The sequence below is a fragment of the Coregonus clupeaformis genome, unplaced genomic scaffold (assembly GCF_020615455.1).
Source record: "Coregonus clupeaformis isolate EN_2021a unplaced genomic scaffold, ASM2061545v1 scaf0143, whole genome shotgun sequence".
NCBI lineage: Eukaryota > Metazoa > Chordata > Actinopteri > Salmoniformes > Salmonidae > Coregonus > Coregonus clupeaformis.
This window is the reverse complement of record NW_025533598.1, coordinates 454,417-478,207: the sequence shown is the minus strand read 5'-3', so window position 1 is coordinate 478,207 and position 23,791 is coordinate 454,417. Positions and strand designations below refer to the sequence as shown.

Here is a 23,791-nt window from a genome sequence, read left to right as displayed (position 1 = left end):
CTTGCCCCTCTACCTGTTCTCCCGTTCTCTCTAGGAGGCCATCTCTTCCTTGCCCCTCTATCTGTTCTCCCATTCTCTCTAGGAGGCCATCTCTTCCTTGCTCCTATCTGTTCTCCCATTCTCTCTAGGAGGCCATCTCTTCCTTGCCCCTCTATCTGTTCTCCCATTCTCTCTAGGAGGCCATCTCTTCCTTGCCCCTCTATCTGTTCTCCCATTTTCTCTAGGAGGCCATCTCTTCCTTGCCCCTCTACCTGTTCTCCCATTCTCTCTAGGAGGCCATCTCTTCCTTGCCCCTCTATCTGTTCTCCCATTCTCTCTAGGAGGCCATCTCTTCCTTGCTCCTCTATCTGTTCTGCCATTCTCTCTAGGAGGCCATCTCTTCCTTGCCCCTCTATCTGTTCTCCCATTCTCTCTAGGAGGCCATCTCTTCCTTGGCCCTCTATCTGTTCTCCCATTCTCTCTAGGAGGCCATCTCTTCCTTGCCCCTCTATCTGTTCTCCCATTCTCTCTAGGAGGCCATCTCTTCCTTGGCCCTCTATCTGTTCTCCCATTCTCTCTAGGAGGCCATCTCTTCCTTGCCCCTCTATCTGTTCTCCCATTCTCTCTAGGAGGCCATCTCTTCCTTGCCCCTCTACCTGTTCTCCCATTCTCTCTAGGAGGCCATCTCTTCCTTGCCCCTCTATCTGTTCTCCCATTCTCTCTAGGAGGCCATCTCTTCCTTGCCCCTCTATCTGTTCTCCCATTCTCTCTAGGAGGCCATCTCTTCCTTTGCCCTCTATCTGTTCTCCCATTCTCTCTAGGAGGCCATCTCTTCCTTGCCCCTCTATCTGTTCTCCCATTCTTTCTAGGAGGCCATCTCTTCCTTGCCCCTCTATCTGTTCTCCCATTCTCTCTAGGAGGCCATCTCTTCCCTTGCCCCTCTACCTGTTCTCCCGTTCTCTCTAGGAGGCCATCTCTTCCTTGCCCCTCTATCTGTTCTCCCATTCTCTCTAGGAGGCCATCTCTTCCTTGCTCCTCTCTGTTCTCCCATTCTCTCTAGGAGGCCATCTCTTCCTTTGCCCCTCTATCTGTTCTCCCATTCTCTCTAGGAGGCCATCTCTTCCTTGCCCCTCTATCTGTTCTCCCATTCTCTCTAGGAGGCCATCTCTTCCTTGCCCCTCTACCTGTTCTCCCATTCTCTCTAGGAGGCCATCTCTTCCTTGCCCCTCTATCTGTTCTCCCATTCTCTCTAGGAGGCCATCTCTTCCTTGCCCCTCTATCTGTCCCTCTCTCCTGTTTAGTGTGTGACATTGTAATTATCTGTGGGTCAAGTGTTTTGTCTCAGATGAATGATACTGTGTTCTGACCATGGACAGTAAGGTTAGTTTAGACTGCTCCTACGATTGTTTGCATTTGTGTTACTTTATGTTCACTTCTAGAGCTTATCGTGTGTGTGTGTGTGTGTGTGTGTGTGTGTCTGGCTGTGTGTAGATAGCAGCCATCTTGCGGAGGAGGAAGAAGGAGTATTATCTGAAAAGACTCCTCCCTGAGATCCTCCAGTCTACCTCCTTCCTTACTGCTAATGGAGGACTCTACATTGCCTTCTTCTGCATCCTCAGGTAACACACACACACACACACGCACGCACACACACACACACACACACACACACACACACACACACACACACACACACACACACACACACACACACACACACACACACACACACACACACACACACACACACACACACACTCTCTGACCTTGAGTGGCCTGACCTGATGGCCCATCAGCCAATCAGAAGGCTGGGAACAGTCTCTCCTCTATCCCGGTGGGGTGAAGTCCATAGCGACTAGGTGATACCAGGCAGGGTCAGATAAGAGTCGAGATAAACATTGTTATGTTGTTTGGTGTGTGTGTTAGGAGACTGCTGGGTGGCTTCACCTCCTGGTCTGCTGGGTTCGGAGCAGCTCTACCTGCCTCTTACATCTCTATCCTCATGGAACGCAAGAGCAGGTAACCTCTCTCTCCTCTTTTCTCCTCTCCTCTCCCCTCGTTTCTCCTCTCCTCTCCCCTCTTTTCTCCTCTCCTCTCCCCTCTTTTCTCCTCTCCTCTCCCCTCGTTTCTCCTACCCCTCCCCTCGTTTCTCTTCCCCCTCCCCTCGTTTCTCTTCCCCCTCCCCTCGTTTCTCCTCCCCCTCCCCTCGTTTCTCCTCCCCTCTCCCCTCTTTTCTCCTCCCCTCTCCCCTCGTTTCTCCTCCCCCTCCCCTCGTTTCTCCTCCCCTCCTCGTTTCTCCTCCCCCTCCCTCGTTTCTCCTCCCCCCTCCCCCTCGTTTCTCTTCCCCTCCCCCTTCCCCTCGTTTCTCTTCCCCCTCCCTCGTTTCTCTCTCCCCTCCCTCGTTTCTCCTCCTCCCCTCGTTTCTCCTCCCCCTCCCCTCCCTCGTTTCTCTTCCCCCTCCTCTTTTCTCCTCCTCTCCCCTCTTTTCTCCTCCCCTCTCCTCGTTTCTCCTCCCCTCGTTTCTCCTCCCCCTCCCCTCGTTTCTCTTCCCCCTCCCCTCGTTTCTCTTCCCCCTCCACTCGTTTCTCCTCTCCTCTCCCCTCTTTTCTCCTCCCCTCTCCCTCTCCCTGTTCTCCTCCTCTCCCGTCTCCTCCCCCTCCCCTCGTTTCTCCTCCCCCTCCTCTCGTTTCTCTTCCCCCTCCACTCGTTTCTCCTACCCTCTCCTCTCCCTCTTTTCTCTCTCTTCTCTCCCCCTCTTTTCTCCTCCCTCGCCTCTCCCCCGTTTCTCCTCTCCTTGCTGCTCTTTTCTCCTCCCCTCTTTTCTCCTCACCTCTCCTCTCCCCCCGTTTCTCCTCTCCCCTATTTCCTCCTCCCTTCCCCTCTCCCCTCGTTTCTCCTCCCCTCTCCCCTCGTTTCTCCTCCCTCTCCCCTCGTTTCTCCTCCCTCTCCCCCTCATTTCTCCTCCTCGTTTCTCCTCCCCCCTCCCTCGTTTCTCTTCCCCCTCCACTCATTTCTCCTACCCTCTCCTCTCCCCTCTTTTCTCCTCTCCTCTCCCCTCTTTTCTCCTCCCCTCTCCTCTCCCCCGTTTCTCCTCTCCTCGCCGCTCTTTTCTCCTCCCCTCTCCCCTATTTCCTCCTCCTCCTCCCTGTTTCTCTTCTTCTCTTTCTCCTCCCTCTCTCTCTCCCCTCTTTTCTCCTCTCCCCTCTTTTCTCCCTCCTCTTCCTCTTTTTTTCCTCCCTCTCCCCTCTTTTCCCTCCTCTCTTCTTTTTCCTCTCCTCTCCCCTCTTTCTCCTCCTCCTCCTCTTCTTTTCCCCCTCTTTCCCACTTTCTCTCTCCTCATCTTTCTTTCCTTCTTTTTTCCTCTCTTCCCCTCTTCTTTTCCTCTCTTTTTTTCTCTCTCTCTTTTTCTCTCTTTTTTCACCTCCTCTCTTTCATCTCTCTCCTCTCCCTCGTTTCTCCCTCCCTCTCCCCTCTTCTCCTCTCCTCGTTTCTCCTCTCCTGTTTTCTCCTCTCGTTTCTCCTCTCCCTCGTTTTCTTTTCCTCTCCCCTCTTTTCTCCTCTCCTCTCCCCTCGTTTCCCCTCCCTCTCCCCTCTTCTCCTCCTCCCTCTCCTCTCTTTTCTCCCCTCTTTTTCTCCTCCTCTTCCTCTCCTCTTTTCTCCTCTCCCTTGTTTCTCTTCTCCTCTCCCCTCTTTTCTCCTCCCTTCTCCCCAAGGTTTCTCCTCCCCCTCCCCTCGTTTCTCCTTCCCCTCCTGTTTCTCCTTCCCCCCTCCCCTCGTTTCTCCCCTCGTTTCTCCCCCCTCCCCTCCCCCACTCCCCTCTTCTTCTCCTACCCTCTCCTCTCCCTCTTTTTCTCCTCTCCCCTCGTTTCTCCTCTCCCTCTTTTCTCCTCTCCTCTCCCCTCTTTTCTCCTCTCCTCTTTTCTCCTCCCCTCTCCCCTCTTTTCTCCTCTCCTCCCCCTCTCCTCTCTCCTCTTTCCCCCTCTCCTCTTTTCTCCTCTCCTCTCCCCTCTTTTCTCCTCCCCTCTCCCCTCTTTTCTCCTCCCCTTTCCCCTCTTTTCTCCTCCCCTCTCCCCTCTTTTCTCCTCCCTCTCCCTCTCTTTTCTCCTCTCCCCTCTTTCTCCGTCTCCCTCTTTTCTCCTATCCTCTCCTCTTTTTCTCCTCCCCTCTCCCTCTCTTTCTCCTCTCCTCTCCCTCTTTTCCTCCTCCTCTTTCTCCTCTCCCTCTTTTCTCCTCTCCCTCTTTTCTCCTCTCCCTCTTTCTCTCCCTCTCCCCTCGTTTCTCCTCCTCTCCCCCTCATTTCTCCTCTCCTTTTCTCCTCCTTCTCCCCTCTTTCTCCTCCTCTCCCTCTTTTCTCTTCCCTCTCTCTCCCTCTTTTCTCCTCCTTCTCCCCTCGTTTCTCCTCCCTCGTTTCTCCTCCCTCCTCGTTTTCTCCTACCCTCCCCTCATTTCTCCTCCCCTCCCTCGTTTCTCCTTCCCCCTCCCTCGTTTCTCCTTCCCCCTCCTCTCGTTTCTCCTTCCCCCTCCCCTCGTTTCTCCCCCTCCCCTCTTTTCTCCTCCCCTCTCCTCTCCCCTCTTTTCTCCTACCCTCTTTTCTCCTCTCCCCTCTGTTCTCCTCCCCTCTCCCCTCTTTTCTCCTCCCTTCCCCTCTCCTCTCCCCTCGTTTCTCCTCCCCTCTCCACTCTCCTCGTTTCTCCTCCCTTCTCCCCTCTTTTCTCCTCCCCTCTTTTCTCCTCTCTCCTCGTTTCTCCTCTCCCCTCTTTTCTCCTCCCCTCTCCCCTCTTTTCTCCTCCCCTCTCCCCTCTTTTCTCCTCCCCTCTCCTCTCCCCTCCTCTCCCCTCGATTCTCCTCTCCCCTCTTTTCTCCTCCCCTCACCCCTCGTTTCTCCTCCCTTCTCCCCTCTTTTCTCCTCCCTTCTCCCCTCTTTTCTCCTCCCCTCTCCTCTCCCTCTCTTTTCTCCTCCCCTCTCCTCTCTTTTCTCCTCCCCTCTCCCCTCTTTTCTCCTTCCCTCTTCCTCTCCCCTCTTTTCTCCTCTCCCCTCGTTTCTCCTCTCCTCTCCCCTCTTTTCTCCTCTCCTCTCCCCTCGTTTCTCCTCTCCTCCCCCTCTCCTCTCTCCTCTTTCCCCCTCCTCCCTCCCCCTTTTTTCTCCTCCCCTCTCCTCCCCCTATTTTCTCCTCCCCTCTCCTCTCTTTTCTCCTCCCCTTCTCCCCTCTTTTCTCCCTCCCTCTCCTTCTCCCTCTTTTCTCCTCTCCCTCGTTTTCCTCTCCTGTTTCTCCTCTCCCTCTTTTCTCCATCTCCTCGTTTCTCCTCTCCCCTCTTTCTCCTCTCCCTCGTTTCTCCTCTCCCCTCTTTTCTCCTCACCTCTCCTCTCTTTTCTCCTCCCCTCTCCCCTCTTTTCTCCTTCCCTCTTCCTCTCCCCTCTTTTCTCCTCCCTTCTCCCCTCGTTTCTCCTCCCCTCGTTTCTCCTCCCCCTTCCCTCATTTCTCCTCCCCCTCCCCTCGTTTCTCCTCCCCTCCCCTCGTTTCTCCTTCCCTCCCCTCGTTTCTCCTTCCCCTCCTCTCTTTTCTCTCTCCCTTCTCCCCTCTTTCTCTCCTCCCCTCTCCTCTCCCCTCGTTTCTCCTCCCCTCTCCTCTCTTTTCTCCTCCCCTCTCCTCTCTTTTCTCCTCCCCTCTCCCCTCTTTCTCCTTCCCTCTTCCTCTCCCCTCTTTTCTCCTCTCCCCTTGTTTCTCTTCTCCTCTCCCCTCTTTTCTCCTTCCTTCTCCCCTCGTTTCTCCTCCCCTGTTTCTCCCTCCCCCTCCTCGTTTCTCCTCCCCCTCCTCGTTTCTCCTTCCTCCTCTCCCTCCTTTCTCCCCCCTCCCCTCTTTTCTCCTCCCCTCTCCTCTCCCCTTTTTTCTCCTCTCCTCTCCCCTCTTTTCTCCTCCCCTCTCCCTCTCTTTTCTCCTCCCCTTTCCCCTCTTTTCTCCTCTCCCCTCATTTCTCCTCCCCTCTCCTCTTTCCCCCCTCCTCTTTTCTCCTCCTCCTCTCCCTCTTTTCTCTCTCACTCTCCCCTCTTTTCTCCTCCCTCTTTTCTCACTCCCCCTCGTTTCTCCTCCCTCTCCTTGTTTCTCCTCCCCTCTCACTTCGTTTCTCCTCCCCTCTCCCCTCGTTTCTCCTCTCCTCTCCCCTCGTTTCTCCCCTCGTTTCTCCTCCCTTCTCCCCTCTTTTCTCCTCCCCTCTCCCCTCGTTTCTCCTCCTCTCTTTTCTCCTCCCCTCTCCCCTCTTTTCTCCTTCCCTCTTCCTCTCACCTCTTTTTCTCCTCTCCCCTCTTTTCTCCTCCCTTCTCCCCTCGTTTCTCCTCCCCTCGTTTCTCCTCCCCCTCCCTCGTTTCTCCTCCCCCCTCCCCTCGTTTCTCCTCCCCTCCCCCTCCCTCGTTTCTCCTCCCCCCTCCCTGTTTCTCTTCCCCCTCCCCTCGTTTCTCCTCCCCCTCCTCGTTTCTCCTACCCTCCTCGTTTCTCCTCCCCTCCCCCTCCCCTCCCTCGTTTTTCCACTCCCTGTTTCTCCTACCCTCTTTTCTCCTCTCCCCTCTGTTCTCCTCCCCTCTCCTCTCTTTCTCCTCCTCCCCTCTCCTCTCCCTCTTTTCTCCTCTCCCCTCATTTCTCCTCCCCCTCTCCTCTTTCCCCCTCTCCTTTTCCCTCTCCTCTCCTCTTTTCTCCTCCCTCTCTCCCTCTTTTCTCCTCCCCTCTCCCTCTTTTCTCCTCCCCTCTTTTCCTCCTCCCTCTTTTCTCCTCCCCCTCGTTTCTCCTCCCTCTCCCTCTCGTTTCTCCTCCCCTCTCCCCTCGATTTCTCCTCTCCTCTCTCGTTTCTCCTCTTTCTCCTCCCTTCTCCCCTCTTTTCTCCTCCCCTCTCCCTGTTTTCTCCTCCCCTCTCCCTCTTTTCTCCTCCCTCCTCTCTCTTTCTCCTCCCTCTCCCTCTCTTTCTCCTTCCCTCTTCCTCTCCCCCTCTTTTCTCCTCTCCCCTTGTTTCTCTTCTCCTCTCCCCTCTTTCTCTCCTTCCCTTCTCCCTCGTTTCTCCTCCTCGTTTCTCCTCCCCCCTCCCTGTTTCTCCTCCCCTCGTTTCTCCTTCCTCTCTCCTCGTTTCTCCCCCCTCCCTCTTTTCTCCTCCCCTCTCCTCTCCCTCTTTTCTCCTCTCCCTCTCTTTCTCCTCCCCCTCTCCCCTCTTTTCTCCTCCCCTTTCCTCTCTTTCTCCTCTCCCCTCATTTCTCCTCCCCCTCTCCTCTTTCCCCCTCTCCTCTTTTCTCCTCTCCTCTCCCCTCTTTTCTCCTCCCCTCTCCCCTCTTTTCTCCTCCCCTCTCCTCTCCCTCGTTTCTCCTCCTCTCTCCTCTCTTTTTCTCCTCCCTTCTCCCTCGTTCTTCTCCTCCTCGTTTCTCCTCCCCCTTCCCTCATTTCTCCTCTCCTCCCCCCTCCCCTCGTTTCTCCTCCCCCTCCCCTCGTTTCTCCTTCCCCTCCCCTCGTTTCTCCTTCCCCTCCCCTCTTTTCTCCTCCCTTCTCCCCTCTTTTTCTCCTCCCCTCTCCTCTCCCCTCGTTTCTCCTCCCCTCTCCCCTCTTTTCTCCTCCCCTCTCCTCTCTTTTCTCCTCCCCCTCTCCTCTTTTCTCCTTCCCTCTTCCTCTCCCTCTTTTCTCCTCTCCCCTTGTTTCTCTTCTCCTCTCCCTCTTTTTCTCCTTCCTTCTCCCTCGTTTCTCCTCCCCTCGTTTCTCCTCCCCCTCCCTCGTTTCTCCTCCCCCTCCTCGTTTCTCTTCTCCTGTTTCTCCCCCCTCCCTCTTTTCTCCTCCCCTCTCCCCCCCTCTTTTCTCCTCTCCTCTCCTCTCTTTCTCCTCCCTCTCCCCTCTTTCTCCCTCCCTCTCCCTCTCTTTCTCCTCCTTTCTCTTTTCTCCTCTCCCCTCATTTCTCCTCCCCCTCTCCTCTTTCCCTCTCCTCTTTTCTCCTCTCCTCTCCCTCTTTCTCCTCCCCTCTCCCTCTTTTCCTCCTCCCTCTCTTTCTCCTCCCCTCGTTTCTCCTCCCCTCTCCACCTCGTTTCTCCTCCCTCTCCTCCCTCGTTTCTCCTCTCTCTCTCCTCTTTCTCCCCTCGTTTCTCCTCCCTTCTCCCCTCTTTTCTCCTCCTCTCTTTTCTCCTCCCCTCTTTTCTCCTTCCCTCTTCCTCTCCCCTCTTTTCTCCTCTCCCCCTCTTTTCTCCTCCCTTCTCCCTCGTTTCTCCTCCCCTCGTTTCTCCTCCCTCCCTCCTCGTTTCTCCTCCCCCTCGTTTCTCCTCCCTCCCCCCTCCTCGTTTCTCCTCCCCCCTCCCTCGTTTCTCTTCCCCCTCCCTTCGTTTCTCCTCCCCCCTCCCTGTTTCTCCTACCCCCTCCCCTCGTTTCTCCTCCTCCCCCCTCCCCCTCCCTCGTTTCTCCTCCCCCTCCTCGTTTCTCCTACCCTCTTTTCTCCTCTCCCCTCTGTTCTCCTCCCCTCTCCCCTCTTTTCTCCTCCCTCCCCTCTCCTCTCCCCTCTTTCTCCTCTCCCCTCATTTCTCCTCCCCCTCTCCTCTTTCCCCCTCTCCTCTTTTCTCCTCTCCTCTCCCCTCTTTTCTCCTCCCCTCTCCCCTCTTTTCTCCTCCCCTCTTTTCTCCTCCCCTCTTTTCTCCTCCCCTCTTTTCTCCTCCCCCCTCGTTTCTCCTCCCCTCTCACCTCGTTTCTCCTCCCCTCTCCCCTCGTTTCTCCTCTCCTCTCCCCTCGTTTCTCCCCTCGTTTCTCCTCCCTTCTCCCCTCTTTTCTCCTCCCCTCTCCCCTCGTTTCTCCTCCCCTCTCCCCTCTTTTCTCCTCCCCTCTCCTCTCTTTTCTCCTCCCCTCTCCCCTCTTTTCTCCTTCCTTCTCCCCTCGTTTCTCCTCCCCTCGTTTCTCCTCCCCCTCCCCTCGTTTCTCCTCCCCTCCTCGTTTCTCCTTCCTCTCTCCCTCGTTTCTCCTCCCCTCTCCCTCTTTTCTCCTCCCTCTCCTCTCTTTTCTCCTCCCCTCTCCCCTCTTTTCTCCTTCCCTCTTCCTCTCCCCTCTTTTCTCCTCTCCCCTTGTTTCTCTTCTCCTCTCCCCTCTTTTCTCCTTCCTTCTCCCCTCGTTTCTCCTCCCCTCGTTTCTCCTCCCCCCTCCCCTCGTTTCTCCTCCCCCCTCCCCTCGTTTCTCCTTCCTCTCTCCCCTCGTTTCTCCCCCCTTCCCCTCTTTTCTCCTCCCTCTCCTCTCCCCTTGTTTCTCTTCTCCTCTCCCCTCTTTTCTCCTTCCTTCTCCCTCGTTTCTCCTCCCTCGTTTCTCCTCCCCCTCCCCTCGTTTCTCCTCCCCTCCCCTCGTTTCTCCTTCCTCTCTCCCTGTTTCTCCCCCTCTCCCCTCTTTTCTCCTCCCCTCTCCTCTCCCCTCTTTCTCCTCCCCTCTCCCCTCTTTTCTCCTCCCCTCTCCCCTCTTTTCTCCTCCCCCTTTCCCCTCTTTTCTCCTCTCCCCTCTTTTCTCCTCCCCCTCTCCTCTTTCCCCCTCTCCTCTTTTCTCCTCCCCTCTCCCCTCTTTTCTCCTCTCCTCTCCCCTCTTTTCTCCTCCCCCTCTCCCCTCTTTTCTCCTCCCCCTCTTTTCTCACTCCCCTCTTTTCTCCTCCCTCTTTTCTCCTCCCCCCTCGTTTCTCCTCCCCTCTCACCTCGTTTCTCCTCCCTCTCCCTCGTTTCTCCTCTCTCCTCTCCCTCGTTTCTCCCCTCGTTTCTCCTCCCCCTCCCTCGTTTCTCTTCCCCCTCCTCGTTTCTCCTCCCCTCCCCTTGTTTCTTACCGCTCCCCTCGTTTCTCCTTCCCTCCCCCTCCCCCCTCCTCGTTTCTCCTCCTCTCCTCGTTTCTCCTACCCTCTTTTCTCCTCTCCCTCTGTTCTCCTCCCTCTCCCCTCTTTTCTCCTCCCCTCCCCTCTCCTCTCCCTCTTTTCTCATCTCTCGTTTCTCCTCCCCTCTCCCTGTTTCTCCTCCCCTCTCCCTTTTCTCCTCCCCTCTCCCCTCATTTCTTCCTCTCCTCTCCTCTTTCTCTCTCTTCTCCTCTCCTCTCCTCGTTTCTCCTCCCCTCTCCCCCTCTTTTCTCCTCTCCTCTCCTCTCCTCTCCCTCTCCTCTCCCTCTCCTCTCCTCTCCTCTCCTCTCTCTCCTCTCCTCTCCTCTTCCCCACCCTCTCCTCTCCTCATCCATCCTCTTCTCTCCCCTCTCCCCTCTTTTGTCCTTCCTCTCTCCTCTCCCCTCTTTTCTCCTCCCTTCTCCCTCGTTTCTCCTCCCCCTCTCGTTTCTCCTCCCCCTCCCTCGTTTCTCCTACCCCTCCCTCATTTCTCCTCCCTCCCCTCCCTGTTTCTCCTTCCCCCTCCTCTTTTCCCCCCTTTCTCCCCTCTTTTCTCTACCCTCTTTTCTCCTCTCCCCTCTGTTTCTCCTCCCCTCTCCCTCTTTTATCCTCCTCTCCTCTCCCTCGTTTCTCCTCTCTCCTCTCCCCTCTTTTCTCCTCCACTCTCCTCTCCCCTCGTTTCTCCTCTCTCCTCTCCCCTCTTTTCTCCTCCCCTCTCCCCTCGTTTCTCCTCCCTTCTCCCCTCTTTTCTCCTCCCCTCTTTTCTCCTCTCTCCTCGTTTCTCCACTCCCCTCTTTTCTCCTCCCCTCTTTTCTCCTCCCCTCTCCCCTCTTTTCTCCTCCCCTCTCCCCTCTTTTCTCCTCTCCCCTCGATTCTCCTCTCCCCTCTTTTCTCCTCCCCTCACCCCTCGTTTCTCCTCCCTTCTCCCCTCTTTTCTCCTCCCCTCTCCCCTCTTTTCTCCTCCCCTCTCCTCTCCCCTCGTTTCTCCTCCCCTCTCCTCTCTTTTCTCCTCCCCACTCCCCTCTTTTCTCCTCCCCTCTTTTCTCCTCCCCTCTCCTCTCTTTTCTCCTCCCCTCTCCTCTCTTTTCTCCTCCCCTCTCCCCTCTTTTCTCCTTCCCTCTTCCTCTCCCCTCTTTTCTCCTCTCCCCTTGTTTCTCTTCTCCTCTCCCCTCTTTTCTCCTCCCTTCTCCCCTCGTTTCTCCTCCCCTCGTTTCTCCTCCCCCTCCTTCGTTTCTCCTCCCCCCTCCTCGTTTCTCCTTCCTCTCTCCCCTCGTTTCTCCCCCCCTCCCCTCTTTCTCTCCTCCCTCTCCTCTCCTTTTTTTCTCCTCTCCTCTCCCTCTTTTCTCCTCCCCCTCTCCCCTCTTTTCTCCTCCCTCTCTTTCTCCTCTCCCTCATTTCTCCTCCCCCTCTCCTCTTTCCCCCTCTCCTCTTTTCTCCTCTCCTCTCCCCTCTTTTCTCCTCCCCTCTCCCCTCTTTTCTCCTCCCTCTTTTCTCCTCCCCCTCGTTTCTCCTCCCCTCTCACCTCGTTTTTCCTCCCCTCTCCCCTCGTTTCTCCTCTCCTCTCCCCTCGTTTCTCCCCTCTTTTCTCTTCCCCTCTCCCCTCCCTCTCTCCCCTCTTTTCTCCTCCCCTCTCCCTCGTTTCTCCTCCCCTCTCCTCTCTTTTCTCCTCCCCTCTCCCCTCTTTTCTCCTTCCCTCTTCCTCTCCCCTCTTTTCTCCTCTCCCCTCTTTTCTCCTCCCTTCTCCCCTCGTTTCTCCTCCCCTCGTTTCTCCTCCCCTCTCCCCTCGTTTCTCCTCTCCTCCCCCCTCCCCTCGTTTCTCCTCCCCCTCTCCTCTCCCTCGTTTCTCCTCCCTCCCCCTCCCTCGTTTCTCCTCCCCCTCCCTCGTTTCTCCCTACCCTCTTTTCTCCTCTCCCCTCTGTTCTCCTCCCCTCTCCCCTCTTTTCTCCTCCCCTCTCCTCTCCCCTCTTTTCTCCTCTCCCCTCGATTCTCCTCTCCCCTCTTTTCTCCTCCCCTCACCCCTCGTTTCTCCTCCCTTCTCCCTCTTTTCCTCCTCCCCTCTCCCTCTTTTCTCCTCCCTCTCTCCTCTCCTCGTTTCTCCTCCCCTCTCCTCTCTTCTTCTCCTCCCCTCTCCTCTTTTCTCCCTCCCCTCTTTTCTCCTCCCTCTCTCTCTCTTCTCTCCTCCCTCTCCTCTCTTTCTCCTCCTCCCCTCTCCCCTCTTTTCTCCTTCCCTCTTCCTCTCCCTCTTTTCTCCTCTCCTTGTTTTCTCTTCTCCTCTCCCCTCTTTCTCCTCCTTCTCCCCTCTTTCTCCTCCCTCGTTTCTCCTCCCCCTCCTCGTTTCTCCTCCCCCCTCCCCTCTTTCTCCTTCCTCTCTCCCTCGATTTCTCCCCTCCCCTCTTTTCTCCTCCCTCTCCTCTCCTTTTTCTCCTCTCCTCTCCCTCTCTTTCTCCTCCCCTCTCCCTCTTTTCTCCTCCCCCCTCTTTTCTCCTCTCCCCTCATTTCTCCTCCCCTCTCCTCTTTCCCCCTCTCCTCTTTTCTCCTCTCCTCTCCCTCTCTTTCTCCTCCCCCTCTCCCTCTCTTTCTCCTCCCCTCTTTTCTCCTCCCCCTTCGTTTCTCCTCCCCTCTCACCCCTCGTTTTTCCTCCCTCTCCCCCTCGTTTTCTCCTCTCCTCTCCCTCGTTTCTCCTCTCTTTCTCTTCCCCTCTCCCTCCCTTCTCCCCTCTTTTCTCCTCCCCTCTCCCCTCGTTTCTCCTCCCCTCTCCTCTCTTTTCTCCTCCCCTCTCCCCTCTTTTCTCCTTCCCTCTTCCTCTCCCCTCTTTTCTCCTCTCCCCTCTTTTCTCCTCCCTTCTCCCCTCGTTTCTCCTCCCCTCGTTTCTCCTCCCCTCTCCCCTCGTTTCTCCTCTCCTCCCCTCTCCTCGTTTCTCCTCCCCTCTCCTCTCCCCTCGTTTCTCCTCCCCTCCCCCCTCCCCTCGTTTCTCCTCCCCCTCCCCCTCGTTTCTCCTACCCTCTTTTTCTCCTCTCCCTCTGTTCTCCTCCCTCTCCCTCTTTTCTCCTCCCTCTCCTCTCCCTCTTTTTCTCCTCCCCCCTCTCCTCTTTTCTCCTCCTCGTTTCTCCTCTCCTCCCCCTCTCCTCTCTCCTCTTTCCCCCTCTCCTCTTTTCTCCTCTCCTCTCCCCTCGTTTCCCCTCTTTTTTCTTCCCCTCTCCCTCCTTCTCCCCTCTTTTCTCCTCCCCCTCTCCCTCTCTTTCTCCTCCCTCTCCTCTCTTTTCTCCTCCCCTCTCCCCTCTTTTCTCCTTCCCTCCTTCCTCTTCCCTCTTTTCTCCTCTCCCCTTGTTTCTCTTCTCCTCTCCCCTCGTTTCTCCTTCCTTCTCCCCTCGTTTCTCCTCCCCCTCCCCTCGAGTTTCTCCTTCCCCCTCCCTCGTTTCTCCTTCCCCCTCCCTCGTTTCTCCCCCCCCTCCCTCTTTCTCCCCCCTCCCTCTCCTCTCCCCCTCTTTTCTCCCTCTTTTCTCCTCCCTCTCCTCTCCCTCTTTTCTCCTCTCCCCTCGTTTCTCCCCTCTTTCCTCCTCTCCTCTCTCCTATTTTCTCCTCCCCTCTCCCCTCGTTTCTCCTCTCCTCCCCCTCTCCTCTCTCCTCTTTCCCCCTCTCCTCTTTTCTCCTCTCCTCTCCCCTCTTTTCTCCTCCCCTCTTTTCTCCTCCCCTCTCCTCTCCCCTCTTTTCTCCTCTCCCCTCGTTTCTCCTCTCTTCTCCCCTCTTTTCTCCTCTCCTCTCCCCTCTTTTCTCCTCCCTCTCCCCTCGTTTCTCCTCCCTTCTCCCCTCTTTTCTCCTCCCCTCTCCTCTCCCCTCTTTTCTCCTCTCCCCTCTTTTCTCCTCTCCTCTCCCCTCTTTTCTCCTCTCCTCTCCCCTCGTTTCTCCTCTCCTCTCCCCTCTTTTCTCCTCTCCTCTCGTTTCTCCTCTCCTCTCCCCTCTTTTCTCCTCTCCTCTCCCCTCGTTTCTCCTCTCCTCCCCCTCTCCTCTCTCCTCTTTCCCCTCTCCTCCCCCCTTTTTTCTCCTCCCTCTCCTCCCCTCTCCTCTCTTTTCTCCTCCCTTCTCCCCTCTTTTCTCCCCTCTCCTCTCCCCTCGTTTCTCCTCTCCCCTCATTTCTCCTCTCCCCTCGTTTCTCCTCTCCCCTCTTTTCTCCTCTCCCCTCGTTTCTCCTCTCCCCTCTTTTCTCCTCTCCCCTCGTTTCTCCTCTCCCCTCTTTTCTCCTCCCCCTCTCCCCTCTTTTCTCCTCCCCTCTCCTCTCCCCTCGTTTCTCTCCCCTCTCCCCTCTTTTCTCCTCCCCTCTCCTCTCTTTTTCTCCTCCCCTCTCCCTCTTTTCTCCTTCCCTCTTCCTCTCCCCTCTTTTCTCCTCCTTCTCCTCGTTTCTCCTCCTGTTTCTCCTCCCCCTCCCCCTCATTTCTCCTCTCCTCCCCCTCCCCTCGTTTCTCCTCCCCTCCCTCGTTTCTCCTTCCCCTCCCCTCGTTTCTCCTTCCCTCCCTCGTTTCTCCTTCCCCTCCCCTCGTTTCTCCTTCCCTCCCCTCGTTTCTCCCCCCTCCCTCGTTTCTCCCCCCACTCCCCTCTTTTCTCCTACCCTCTCCCCTCTTTTCTCCTACCCTCTTTTCTCCTCTCCCCTCTTTTCTCCTCTCCTCTTTTCTCCTCTCCCCTCTTTTCTCCTCTCCCCTCTTTTCTCCTCTCCTCTCTTTTATCCTCCCCTCTCCTCTTTTCTCCTCTTCTCTTTTCTCCTCTCCTCTCCTCTTTTCTCCTCCCTCTCCTCTCCCCTCTTTTCTCCTCTCCCCTCTTTTCTCCTCTTGTCTCCTCCCCTCTCCCCTCTTTTCTCCTCTCCTCTCCCCTCTTTTCTCCTCTCCTCTCTTTTCTCCTCTCCCCTCTTTTCTCCTCTCCCCTCTTTTCTCCTCTCCTCTTGTCTCCTCTCCTCTCTCCTCCTCTCTCCTCCCCTGTTTTCTGTCTTCTCTACTCAGGTTTAATCAGCTTTTTAAAATGTCTTTCCTATAGGAGAGGTCTGCTGACGATCTACATGGCCAACCTGGTAAGAGACTCTCTACCTGTTACTACCATGTTGTTACTCTGAGATCATATGATGCGAATGTAGCCAGACGGGCAGACAGACGGGCAGACAGACGGGCAGACGGACGGACAGACAGATGGACAGACAGATGGACGGACAGACGGATGGACGGACAGACGGATGGACATGCAGATGGACAGACAGACGGGCGACCATGCAGATGGACAGACAGACGGGCGACCAGACAGACAGACGGGCGACCAGACAGACAGACGGGCGACCAGACAGACGGGCGACCAGACAGACAGACAGACAGACGGGCGACCAGACAGACAGACGGGCGACCAGACAGACAGACAGACGGGCGACCAGACAGACAGACAGACAGACGGGCGACCAGACAGACAGACAGACAGACGGGCGACCAGACAGACAGACAGACAGACGGCGACCAGACAGACAGACAGACAGGACGGGCGACCAGACAGACAGACGACAGGCAGGCTGACCAGACAGACAGACAGACGGGCGACTAGACAGACAGACAGACAGACAGACAGACGGGCGACCAGACAGACAGACAGACAGACAGACGGGCGACCAGACAGACAGACAGACAGACAGACGGGCGACCAGACAGACAGACAGACAGACAGACGGGCGACCAGACAGACGGGCGACCAGACAGACGGGCGACCAGACAGACGGGCGACCAGACAGACGGGCGACCAGACAGACAGACAGACAGACAGACAGACAGACAGACAGACAGACGGGCGACCAGACAGACAGACAGACGACCAGACAGACAGACGGGCGACCAGACAGACAGACAGACGGACAGACATGTGAATAACCATTGTTTGTGTGTGTTTGGTTTCCTAGGCGACAGAGACCTTGTTCCGTATGGCCGTCACACGAGGCATCGTCAACCCCCTCAAACACGGGGAGGTAGGATGATTGGGGGGATGGAGGGGGGAGGGATGGAGTTTGAGGTTGGAAAGTATGAGGGATGTGTTATTCATTTAATATAATCTCACCCTCCTCTCTCTCTCTGTCTCTCACCCTCCTCTCTCTCTCTGTGTCTCTGTCTCTCACCCTCCTCTCTCTCTCTGTGTCTCTGTCTCTCACCCTCCTCTGTGTCTCTGTCTCTCACCCTCCTCTCTCTCTCTGTGTCTCTGTCTCTCACCCTCCTCTCTGTCTCTGTCTCTGTCTCTCACCCTCCTCTCTCTCTCTCTGTCTCTCTCTCACCCTCCTCTCTCTCTCTGTGTCTCACCCTCCTCTCTCTCTCTGTGTCTCTGTGTCTCACCCTCCTCTCTCTCTCTGTGTCTCTGTCTCTCACCCTCCTCTCTCTCTCTGTGTCTCACCCTCCTCTCTCTCTCTGTGTCTCTGTCTCTCACCCTCCTCTCTCTCTCTGTGTCTCACCCTCCTCTCTCTCTCTGTGTCTCTGTCTCTCCCCCTCCTCTCTCTCCTCTGTGTCTCGTCTCTCACCCTCCTCTCTCTCTCTGTCTCTCTCTCACCCTCCTCTCTCTTTGTCTCTTCTCTCACCCTCCTCTCTCTCTCTCTGTGTCTCTCTCTCTCGCCCTCCTCTCTCTCTCTGTCTCTCGGCCCTCCTCTCTCTCTCTCTGTCTCTTCTCTCACCCCTCCTCTCTCTCTGTGTCTCTGTCTCTCACCCTCCTCTCTGTGTCTCTGTCTCTCATCCTCCTCTCTCTCTCTGTCTCTGTCTCTCACCCTCCTCTCTGTGTCTCTGTCTCTCACCCTCCTCTCTGTGTCTCTGTCTCTCACCCTCCTCTCTCTCTCTGTGTCTGTCTCTCACCCTCCTCTCTCTCTCTGTGTCTCTGTCTCTCACCCTCCTCTCTCTCTCTCTCTGTCTCTCACCCTCCTCTCTCTCTCTGTCTCTGTCTCTCACCCTCCTCTCTGTCTCTGTCTCTCACCCTCCTCTCTCTCTCTCTGTCTCTGTCTCTCACCCTCCTCTCTCTCTCTGTCTCTCACCCTCCTCTCTCTCTGTGTCTCCGTCTCTCACCCTCCTCTCTCTCTCTGTGTCTCCGTCTCTCACCCTCCTCTCTCTCTCTGTCTCTGTCTCTCACCCTCCTCTCTCTGTCTCTGTCTCTCACCCTCCTCTCTCTCTCTCTGTCTCTGTCTCTCACCCTCCTCTCTCTCTCTGTGTCTCTGTCTCTCACCCTCCTCTCTCTCTCTGTCTCTCACCCTCCTCTCTCTCTCTCTGTCTCTGTCTCTCACCCTCCTCTCTCTCTGTGTCTCTGTCTCTCACCCTCCTCTCTCTCTCTGTCTCTCACCCTCCTCTCTCTCTCTGTCTCTCACCCTCCTCTCTCTCTCTCTCTCTCACCCTCCTCTCTCTCTCTGTCTCTGTCTCTCACCCTCCTCTCTCTCTCTGTCTCTGTCTCTCACCCTCCTCTCTCTCTCTGTCTCTGTCTCTCACCCTCCTCTCTCTCTCTCTGTCTGTCTCTCACCCTCCTCTCTCTCTCTGTGTCTCTGTCTCTCATCCTCCTCTCTCTCTCTGTCTCTGTCTCTCACCCTCCTCTCTGTCTCTGTCTCTGTCTCTCACCCTCCTCTCTCTCTCTCTGTCTCTGTCTCTCATCCTCCTCTCTGTCTCTGTCTCTCACCCTCCTCTCTGTCTCTGTCTCTCACCCTCCTCTCTCTCTCTGTGTCTCTGTCTCTCACCCTCCTCTCTGTGTCTCTGTCTCTCACCCTCCTCTCTGTGTCTCTGTCTCTCACCCTCCTCTCTCTCTCTGTGTCTCTGTCTCTCACCCTCCTCTCTCTCTCTGTGTCTCTGTCTCTCTCACCTCCTCTCTCTCTCTCTGTCTCTCACCCTCCTCTCTCTCTCTGTCTCTCACCCTCCTCTCTCTCTCTCTGTCTCTGTCTCTCACCCTCCTCTCTCTCTCTGTCTCTCACCCTCCTCTCTCTCTCTCTGTCTCTCACCCTCCTCTCTCTCTCTGTCTCTGTCTCTCACCCTCCTCTCTCTCTCTCTGTCTCTGTCTCTCACCCTCCTCTCTCTCTCTGTCTCTGTCTCTCACCTCCTCTCTCTCTCTCTGTCTCTGTCTCTCACCCTCCTCTCTCTCTCTGTGTCTCTGTCTCTCACCCTCCTCTCTCTCTCTGTCTCTCACCCTCCTCTCTGTGTTTCTGTCTCTCACCCTCCTCTCTGTGTCTCTGTCTCTCACCCTCCTCTCTCTCTCTTTGTCTCTGTCTCTCACCCTCCTCTCTCTCTCTGTGTCTCTGTCTCTCACCCTCCTCTCTCTCTCTCTCTCTCTCTCACCCCCCTCTCTCTCTCTGTCTCTGTCTCTCACCCCTCTCTCTCTCTCTGTCTCTGTCTCTCACCCTCCCTCTCTCTCTCTCTCTCTCTGTCTCTGTCTCTCTCCCCTCCTCTCTCTCTCTCTCTGTCTCTGTCTCTCACCCTCCTCTCTCTCTCTGTGTCTCTGTCTCTCACCCTCCTCTCTCTCTCTGCCTGTCTCTGTCTCTCACCCTCCTCTCTCTCTGTGTCTCCGTCTCTCACCCTCCTCTCTCTCTCTGTGTCTCCGTCTCTCACCCTCCTCTCTCTCTCTCTGTGTCTGTCTCTCACCCCTCCTCTCTCTCTCTCTGTCTCTGTCTCTCCCTCCTCTCTCTCTGTGTCTCTGTCTCTCACCCTCCTCTCTCTCTCTGTGTCTCACCCTCCTCTCTCTCTCTGTCTCTGTCTCTCACCCTCCTCTCTCTCTCTCTGTCTCTCACCCTCCTCTCTCTCTCTCTGTCTCTGTCTCTCACCCTCCTCTCTCTCTCTGTCTCTGTCTCTCACCCTCCTCTCTCTCTCTCTGTCTCTGTCTCTCACCCTCCTCTCTCTCTCTCTCTCTCTGTCTCTCACCCTCCTCTCTCTCTGTCTCTGTCTCTCTCCCTCCTCTCTCTCTCTGTCTCTGTCTCTCACCCTCCTCTCTCTCTCTCTCTCTCTGTCTCTGTCTCTCACCCTCCTCTCTCTCTCTCTCTCTCTGTCTCTGTCTCTCACCCTCCTCTCTCTCTCTGTGTCTCTGTCTCTCACCCTCCTCTCTCTCTCTGTGTCTCTGTGTCTCACCCTCCTCTCTCTCTCTGTGTCTCTGTCTCTCACCCTCCTCTCTCTCTCTGTGTCTCCGTCTCTCACCCTCCTCTCTCTCTCTGTGTCTCTATCTCTCTCACCCTCCCTCTCTCTCTCTGTGTCTGTCTCTCACCCTCCTCTCTCTCTCTGTGTCTCTGTCTCTCACCCTCCTCTCTCTCTCTGTGTCTCTGTCTCTCACCCTCCTCTCTCTCTCTGTCTCTCACCCTCCTCTCTCTCTGTGTCTCTGTCTCTCATCCTCCTCTCTCTCTCTCTGTCTCTGTCTCTCACCCTCCTCTCTCTCTGTGTCTCTGTCTCTCACCCTCCTCTCTGTGTCTCTGTCTCTCACCCTCCTCTCTCTCTCTGTGTCTCTGTCTCTCACCCTCCTCTCTCTCTCTGTGTCTCTGTCTCTCACCCTCCTCTCTCTCTGTGTCTCCGTCTCTCACCCTCCTCTCTCTCTCTGTGTCTCTGTCTCTCACCCTCCTCTCTCTCTCTGTGTCTCTGTCTCTCACCCTCCTCTCTCTCTCTGTCTCTGTCTCTCACCCTCCTCTCTCTCTCTGTGTCTCTGTCTCTCACCTCCTCTCTCTCTCGTGTCTCTGTCTCTCACCCTCCTCTCTCTCTGTTCTCCGTCTCTCCCTCCTCTCTCTCTCTCTCTGTGTCTCGTCTCTCACCCTCCCTCTCTCTCTCTGTCTCTGTCTCTCACCCTCCTCTCTCTCTCTGTGTCTCTGTCTCTCACCCTCCTCTCTCTCTCTGTGTCTCTGTCTCTCACCCTCCTCTCTCTCTCTTTCTCTCCCCCTCCTCTCTCTCTGTGTCTCTGTCTCTCATCCTCCTCTCTCTCTCTCTGTCTCTCTCTCACCCTCCTCTCTCTCTCTGTGTCTCTGTCTCTCACCCTCCTCTCTCTCTCTGTGTCTCTGTCTCTCACCCTCCTCTCTCTCTCTGTCTCTCTCTCACCCTCCTCTCTCTCTGTGTCTCTGTCTCTCACCCTCCTCTCTCTCTCTTTCTCTTTACCCTCCTCTCTCTCTGTGTCTCTGTCTCTCATCCTCCTCTCTCTCTCTCTCTGTCTCTCTCTCACCCTCCTCTCTCTCTCTGTGTCTCTGTCTCTCCCTCCTCTCTCTCTGTCTCTGTCTCTCACCCCTCCTCTCTCTCTCTGTGTCTCTCTCTCACCCTCCTCTCTCTCTGTGTCTCTGTCTCTCACCCTCCTCTCTCTCTGTGTCTCTGTCTCTCACCCTCCTCTCTCTCTCTGTGTCTCTCTCTCACCCTCCTCTCTCTCTCTGTGTCTCTGTCTCTCATCCTCCTCTCTCTCTCTGTCTCTGTCTCTCACCCTCCTCTCTCTCTCTGTGTCTCTGTCTCTCACCCTCCTCTCTCTCTGTGTCTCCGTCTCTCACCCTCCTCTCTCTCTCTGTGTCTCCGTCTCTCACCCTCCTCTCTCTCTCTGTCTCTGTCTCTCACCCTCCTCTCTCTCTCTCTGTCTCTGTCTCTCACCCTCCTCTCTCTCTCTGTGTCTCTGTCTCTCACCCTCCTCTCTCTCTCTGTCTCTCACCCTCCTCTCTCTCTCTGTCTCTCACCCTCCTCTCTCTCTCTGTGTCTCTGTCTCTCACCCTCCTCTCTCTCTGTGTTTCCGTCTCTCACCCTCCTCTCTCTCTCTGTGTCTCCGTCTCTCCCCCTCCTCTCTCTCTCTGTCTCTGTCTCTCACCCTCCTCTCTCTCTCTCTGTCTCTGTCTCTCACCCTCCTCTCTCTCTCTGTGTCTCTGTCTCTCACCCTCCTCTCTCTCTCCGTCTCTCACCCTCCTCTCTCTCTCTGTCTCTGTCTCTCACCCTCCTCTCTCTCTCTCTGTCTCTGTCTCTCACCCTCCTCTCTCTCTGTGTCTCTGTCTCTCACCCTCCTCTCTCTCTCTGTGTCTCTCTCTCACCCTCCTCTCTCTCTCTGTGTCTCTTTCTCTCACCCTCCTCTCTCTCTCTGTCTCTCACCCTCCTCTCTCTCTCTGTGTCTCTGTCTCTCACCCTCCTCTCTCTCTCTGTGTCTCTGTCTCCAGGTTCTGCTGTTCTGTTTCACAGCATCTCTCTACATGTTCTTCTTCAGGAGTAAAGATGGACTTAAAGGATTCTCTTTCTCAGCTCTCAAGTAAGGGTTCTATATGAAACTCCAAACATATGGCGGTGCGTGTTTGGATAGCACTTCGCTCTAAAGACAGTATTTTAGCTGGCTCAGTCAAAGTGGCTATCGGAGATTCTAATTAGCCCCTACACCTTCGATAATATTCACTCCCTCAGCTTTGGGACGCTTCTGAATATGGCGGAGGCCGAGGGGAAGGTGAAGGGACTGGTTTGGGATTTAGCAAGTGTTTAGTGTTAAATACACGTTACGGAACTTTGGCGAATTCGTCAGTATTTTTTAAACCTCCCACTTTGGGTTGGATGTATTAATGTGTAGTTCATACATGCATAAACTATGAGCAGAATTACTGTCTAACCTCAATTAGCCACGAAATCCCTGGTTTGAAAGGGACTGTTTACTGGAAGCTGTGCAGCGCCATTTTCCCTATTCATGGTATCTACACACACGGTGGTGTACTGCAAGCTTGGGTCACGTGGGCCAGCCCCCTAGCAATACGAGTTCCAGCCAATGAGCTTCAGCCCCTCGCCAATTTGAGTGACAGCTAGCGAGAGGCACACACTGTCCTGACCGTTATTGACCATTATAGCTAGAGGTTAGGTTCATCTCTGTCCTGATGTTCCTCCCCAGGTTCATCGTTGGGAAGGAGGAGATTCCAACGCACTCCGTTCTGTCTGAGCACAACTATCCACAACCTCCGGAGACACCTGTCACCACGGAGTCACAGGGGTCAACAGGAAGCCCCGCATCAGGCAGGAAGTCCCTCATCGCCCTCACCAGGAGACTGCTAGAATCTATGTGAGGACACACACACACAGCAACGTTTACAAACACACACACACACACACACAGGTTGTAGTCTCCCGAGTGGCGCAGTGGTCTAAGGCACTGTATGGCAGTGCTAGCTGTGCCACTAGAGATCCTAGAGATCACTAGAGATCCTGGTTCGTATCCAGGCTCTGTCGTAGCCGGCCGCGACCGGGAGACCCATGGGGCGGCGCACAATTGGCCCTGCGTCGTCCAGGGTAGGGGAGGGGAGGGAATGGCCGGCAGGGAGGTAGCTCAGTTGGTAGAGCACGGCGTTTGCAATGCCAGGGTTGTGGGTTCGATTCCCACGGGGGGCCAGTATGAAATAAATAAATAAAATAATGCTAAATGACGTAAAATGTAAAAAATGTTAAAAATTTAAAATGTTGTAGTGACCGTGTTGTTTGAGGACACACACACACAGCAACGTTTACAAACACACACACACACACACACACACACACACACAGCAACATTTACAAACACACACACACACACACACAGAGTTGTAGTGACCGTGTTGTTTGTCTCCAGATGCAAGCATGGGCCCAGACACAGATGCTGTAAACACTACCAGGACAACTGCATAGCCTACTGTGTCAAGGTGAGATACCTACCAGCTGCTGTGAGGAAGTAAGTACCTCTGAAAATTATGTTTTTTTGGACAGATGGATATTTGATCTTCATTTCAACACGATTGACAGATAAAGGTAACCTAATTTAACAAATAACACTGAAAAATTACACAGAAACGCCAGTTGGTACACAGTTGCAGTTCTTGACACAAACCGGTGCACCTGGCACCTACTACCATACCCCGTTCAAAGTGACTTAAATCTTTTGTCTTGCCCATTCACCCTCTGAATGGCACACATACACAATCCATGTCTTAGTTGTCTCAAGGCTTAAAAATCCTTCTTTAACCTGTCTCCTCCCCTTCATCAAATCACATTTTATTTGTCACATACACGTGTTTAGCAGATGTTATTTCAGGTGTAGCGAAATGCTTGTGCTTCTAGCTCCGACAGTGCAGTAATATCTAACAAGTAGTATCTAACAATTTCACAACATATACCCAATACACACAAAAATTCTAGTAAGTAATGGAATTTAAGAATATATACATATATGGAAAAGCAGTGACAGAGCGGCATGGACTAAGATACAGTAGAATATTATAGAATAGAATGCAGTATATACATATGAGATGAGTAGTGCAAGATATGGAAACATTATTAAAGTGACTAGTGTTCCATTTCTTAAAGTGGCCAGTGATTTCAATAGGCAGCAGCATCCTCTAATGTGCTAGTGATGGCTATTTAACAGTCTGATGGCCTTGAGATGGAAGCTGTTTTTCATTCTCTCGGTCCCAGCTTTGATGCACCTGTACTGACCTCGCCTTCTGGATGATAGCGGGGTGAACAGGCAGTGGCTCGGGTGGTTGATGTCCTTGATGATCTTTTTGGCCTTCCTGTGACATCGGGTGCTGTATGTGTCTTGGAGGGCGGGTAGTTTGCCTCCGGTAATGCGTTCGGCAGACTGCACCACCCTCTGGAGAGCCCTGCGGTTGCGGGCGGTGCAGTTGCCGTACCAGGCGGTGATACAGCCCGACAGGATTCTCTCAATTGTGCATCTGTAAAAGTTTGTGAGGGTTTTAGGTGCCAAGCCAAGGAACTTGAAGCTTTCCACCTTCTCCACTGCGGTGCCGTCGATGTGGATAGGGGAGTACACCCTCTGCTGTTTCCTGAAGTCCACGATCATCTCCTTTGTTTTGTTGACGTTGAGTGAGAGGTTATTTTCCAGGCACCACACTCCCAGAGCCCTCACCTCCTCCCTGTAGGCGGTCTCGTCATTGTTGGTAATCAAGCCTACTACTGTTGTGTCGTCTGCAAACTTGATGATTGAGTTGGAGGCATGCGTGGCCACGCAGTCATGGGTGAACAGGGAGTACAGGAGGGGGCTGAGC

General features: G+C 54.9%; 1 protein-coding gene across 1 annotated transcript in view; it reads left to right on the top strand.

Moving 5' to 3' along the window:
* The window catches only part of tmem135 (transmembrane protein 135), a 62,727-nt gene that overhangs the window by 22,948 nt on the left and 15,988 nt on the right, over nt 1–23,791 (top strand). The window contains exons 2-8 of the mRNA XM_045213706.1: nt 1,471–1,598; nt 1,906–1,998; nt 14,842–14,875; nt 15,740–15,805; nt 20,939–21,027; nt 21,649–21,816; nt 22,360–22,429. Coding sequence (XP_045069641.1) covers nt 1,471–1,598; nt 1,906–1,998; nt 14,842–14,875; nt 15,740–15,805; nt 20,939–21,027; nt 21,649–21,816; nt 22,360–22,429 — 648 coding nt within the window. The remainder of the gene's footprint in view (nt 1–1,470; nt 1,599–1,905; nt 1,999–14,841; nt 14,876–15,739; nt 15,806–20,938; nt 21,028–21,648; nt 21,817–22,359; nt 22,430–23,791) is intronic.